At 36.6% G+C, this 4,171-nt stretch overlaps 1 protein-coding gene across 2 annotated transcripts in view; it reads left to right on the forward strand.

The window, feature by feature from the left end:
• Nucleotides 1-586: 586 nt before the first annotated feature.
• The window catches only part of SMIM19 (small integral membrane protein 19), a 15,178-nt gene continuing 11,593 nt past the window's right edge, over nucleotides 587-4,171 (forward strand). The window contains exons 1-3 of one of the 2 annotated variants that reach the window (XM_015823801.1): nucleotides 587-788; nucleotides 2,801-2,922; nucleotides 3,298-3,563. In XM_015823801.1, coding sequence (XP_015679287.1) covers nucleotides 643-788; nucleotides 2,801-2,922; nucleotides 3,298-3,323 — 294 coding nt within the window. In that variant the 5' untranslated portion in view covers nucleotides 587-642 and the 3' untranslated portion in view covers nucleotides 3,324-3,563. Of the gene's footprint in view, nucleotides 789-2,800; nucleotides 2,923-3,297; nucleotides 3,564-4,171 lie in introns of those variants that run through there. The other variant, XM_015823800.1, reaches the window with a different exon arrangement.

The raw sequence follows: 4,171 nt of genomic DNA on the forward strand, positions 1-4,171 counted from the left end.
TGCCGAACTGGTACCAGCTGGCTGAATCCCACCACTGATCCACTCCCAGAATTCCCTAGCCTGCAGTTATACTATCTCCTCTACAATTCATGTTCCCCCCAATAACAATATATATAGCTTTTTAATAACAAAACGTATGTAAATCTGACGAATAAAGTTTCTATACACGTGATAAAAGTTCTCCGATATAGGCCATTCTTCTTGATAAAAGGGAAGTTTAAATTTTATCCCCAAATTTGCTACTGGTTTCCTTTTCCAGTCCAAATCTGGCTTCCGCGTGCAGAAATTATGCATTCCATTCAGACATTTTGCCATTTGGAACATTCAAAGCCTCCCATTTTTCCGCAGGAAACAGTTGATACGAGAAAAATCAATGCCTGTTTTTTAAAAAAAGACTTCTGTGGGATGCCGGGGGGGGGCGATCCGGGTGGATAAGAAAAAAAATGATAATACTAGGTCGCAATTGCGCAAAGCCCACAGTAACACCACCAGAACGCTCGGCTTTCGTTTTCATCACAATGAGCGGCGTTAACTCAACCCGGAAGCTAAGCCTTTGTTTTCGATCTGGAAGCGTCTGAAGGATCTGAGGTCACGTCTCGTTTCCTGTTTGGGGTCGGCGGTCGGCGATTTCTTCTATTCTCTATGGCCGGTGCCCGGGCGCTGGGCGAAAGTGGCGTGGGTGGTGTAGCCGCCATGGACTATTCAGTACACGAGGCTTGGAACGAAGCCACCAACATTTACTTACTGGCGGTGCTGGCCAGCTTGGCCCTGTTGGTGTACGCCCGCAGGTGGGAATCTCAACGGGGAAGGAAGTGACTTCTACAACTGCTATTTGTACATTGTTTAAGAATACGTAAGCGTCTTAGCCCGGTAGATCATTACACTTTTCTGCCAAATGTAGGTGCGGAGGCCAAGAGAAACCACTTTTTGCTGAATTCTGATTGGCAGATTAAGCTTTCTAATTCACGGTTTATCGAGTGTTGGACTGCTTTTCCTAGATAATTCCTAGATAATAGTGGAAATTTGCGATATTGCCAAAGCTGGCAATAACGTTACAAACTTTCAGGTCATATGGCTAGACTTGCAAATGCTGGCTGTTGCATCAGCAATTGGTTATCTCGAGATTTAGGTCCATGCTTCTAGGCTAATAGTTACAAATTTTGTCAGCTCTGGAAGTGGCAACAAAACAGGAACTTCTGTGAATAAAATAAGTTTTATTTATTTATTTAGGGATTTGGAGAAAGGATGTCAGAGAGAAATATGTTCTGTTCATAGAATATGCCTGCCTATTCTGGTTCTGTCTCAGCACTTCACATCTCACCATGTAGTATTAAGCAACCCCTTTCTATCTGTGCATTTTTATGAGGATGATGACTAATTTTTATTCAAATAAATGTCCCAAAGTTGCTTTTTCAAAAGGCAACTGGACTTTCTTTGTTTTTGCTTGAAGACATTTTGCTTCTCATCCAAGAAGCTTCTTCAGTTGTGCTGAAGCACCATTGGGACAACCATGACCTGGATGATTGAGAATCTCCATAGATATGTTCAAATAAATGTTTATTATGAGTATTGTATGACTGTTTTCAATTGTTGAATTAGTTGCTGCCTAAGGGTTCAGAGTTTTGCAACTTTCCTTATTTTTTTCAGTAGCTAATAATTGCCTTTTCAATAAGTTAGGATAAGTGTGGTTTAGCTAATATTAAAAACAAACTTCATAAAAATAAAAACTCATCATTATTGCTATTGTGTTAAAAAATCTCTTTGAAAGAAACTATACCTTTTTCAAGGTACAGAAACATCTGCAAGCAGAATGACAAGAAGATGAAATAATAAGCTGTTAAATATCTATTTCAGCCAGATTTTTAAAATACTTCATTCATCTTATCTAGCTGCAATCTGATAAAATCTAATTAATATTGATCCCTCACTGAGTATTAGAATAAAGAATAAATTGTGTGCATGAAAGACTTAGGACAATTAGGGACATGTGAAATTTGCACTGGATAGTTCTTAATTTACAAACTCTGTTTCTGAAACACTTACTGTATATTACCTTTTTTGAAAATTCTCAGGTACTAGCTATTTGAATATCAGCTAAAGAAGTAGACATTTCCTTGCTGTAATTAAAAAACTTTGCAGGACTGATCTGTACAAGCTGATACAGCTAATTTACACTGGCTTTCATGTCCATGCTAAGTATAACATCTAAATACTAAGCCTATGCATTTCACATTTATTTATTTATTTATTTATTTATTTAATTACATTTATATCCCGCCCTTCTCCTTTCGGACTCAGGGCGGCTAACAGTCAATTAAAATACAAAAAATACAAAACCCCTGTTAAAATTAATTAAAACGAAATATTTAACTGTGATCTAATTAAAAGTAATTAAAACCCCTTTAAAATCCCTTAGGCCAGTCCCGCAAGCTGGAACAACCATGTCTTGAGGGCGCGGCGGAAGGAAGGGAGATCAGGGATTTAGGTGAACACACAGGCTCTTCACAGGACATAAATGTCTGTTAGAGGCCTTTGCATGAAATATGATATTAGAATGCAGTGAACAGGAAGCCTTTCTATTATGTGACATTTAAACATTCATAGCCTAATTTCTTTCAGTGATGGTAACATTTGCTTTTTCAGAAAATTGGAGATAATCATTGCCACTTCTAATTGAAATTCCAATTGTATTTCTATTCCTTTGCTGTAGAAATTAAGACAGGTTGCTAATTTCATTTACCATTAAGGGAAACATCTGCTTTTGTATTACTTATGTTGTTTTATTACTTTTGGGCTTCAGAAATAAGAGGAAGATTATGAGGATTTTTACATTACCTCCAACTGTAGAAATATCTGAACCAAATTTTTATGACAGCATGAAAAAAGTCCGTCTTCGGCAGCAATTAGAGATGTATTCTATTGGTAAGTAAAATATATTTACTTTGAGACTATTAAGGTTTGGGTAAGCTATAGATCCCATTTTTTAAAAAAAATGGAATTTGATACTAAATATATACGATGAAACATAAATCTGACTCCTAACATTTGCACAGCTTGAAGTTACTATTATTCTCAATGTAAAAATATTTAATGCTCCAGGGTTGTGATTGTTCTGCTCTTCTACTCATGGAACTGTAATGTGTATGGATCATGGAGGTAATGAAATCTATTAGATTGCAGGCTTGCTAATGATCCTTGATCCATACTCTACATTTTACACTGATCAAAAATGCACAGTAGCACAGTTGACTCTTCATGTGTTTCTCATGCTTTTCTTCCTATTCTGTTTATTTGCAGAATTGGGATGGTATTCTTCCTTATAACATGGTTCTGAGAAATGGATGTTAAAATGTCATCAGACAGAAAGATCTCTAGAAAATCTAAAGATCTCTAGAAAATACCTGAATTGGATATTCATAAAACGTTGAAATATCTAGTCCTCCCAATTAGGATTCTACCCATGTTCTTTTCTAGAATTTCTCCTGTATCTCTACCCCCAGTATTTAGCATTTTGTGTATGCTTAATCATTGGACTCTTCGGACATGATTACTCCCTGAGACCTCTGAGTGATGGTGATAAAGAATGTGCAAAACTGTTTATGTTAGAGAATTTTAATTTCTCTATTGGTGAAAAATAAATCAGAAGCTCTCACAGTTGACTGCATTTAGCTGATTCAAATAACTTCTTTATATTCATATCAAAATATTTACAATACCATACATTCTTCTTTACAGCAACATAGCACAATGAAGACTTTTTATAGAGAGATACAGAGACAAACCCGAGACTGAGAAAAAATCCAGCTCCTAACTCAATACCTTTTTGCACAGACTCAGTAGCATTTTTCTCACATTGGCTGACTGAGTTACCACATAACTCTTCCTGCTCATGAATATTCCAACACTCCTCCCTTCATGACAGGAAGAGACATCAGACCTATTGACTCAATACATTTTCCATAGTGAACACCGCCCAATGGTTTAGTCATCATGTCTGCCAAATTATCCTCAGAAGAACAATGATGTAAACTAATCAATTTTCCTTTTACAGCTTCCCTGACATTACAATACTTAATGTCTACATGTTTACTTCTGTTCTTCACCCTGTCACCAGTTGCCATTTTTATACAGGCAGCATTGTCTTCAAATACCTTTACAGATTCTTTTACAT

This window comes from Protobothrops mucrosquamatus, unplaced genomic scaffold, assembly GCF_001527695.2.
Source record: "Protobothrops mucrosquamatus isolate PMUCROS unplaced genomic scaffold, P.Mucros_1.0 scaffold1991, whole genome shotgun sequence".
NCBI lineage: Eukaryota > Metazoa > Chordata > Lepidosauria > Squamata > Viperidae > Protobothrops > Protobothrops mucrosquamatus.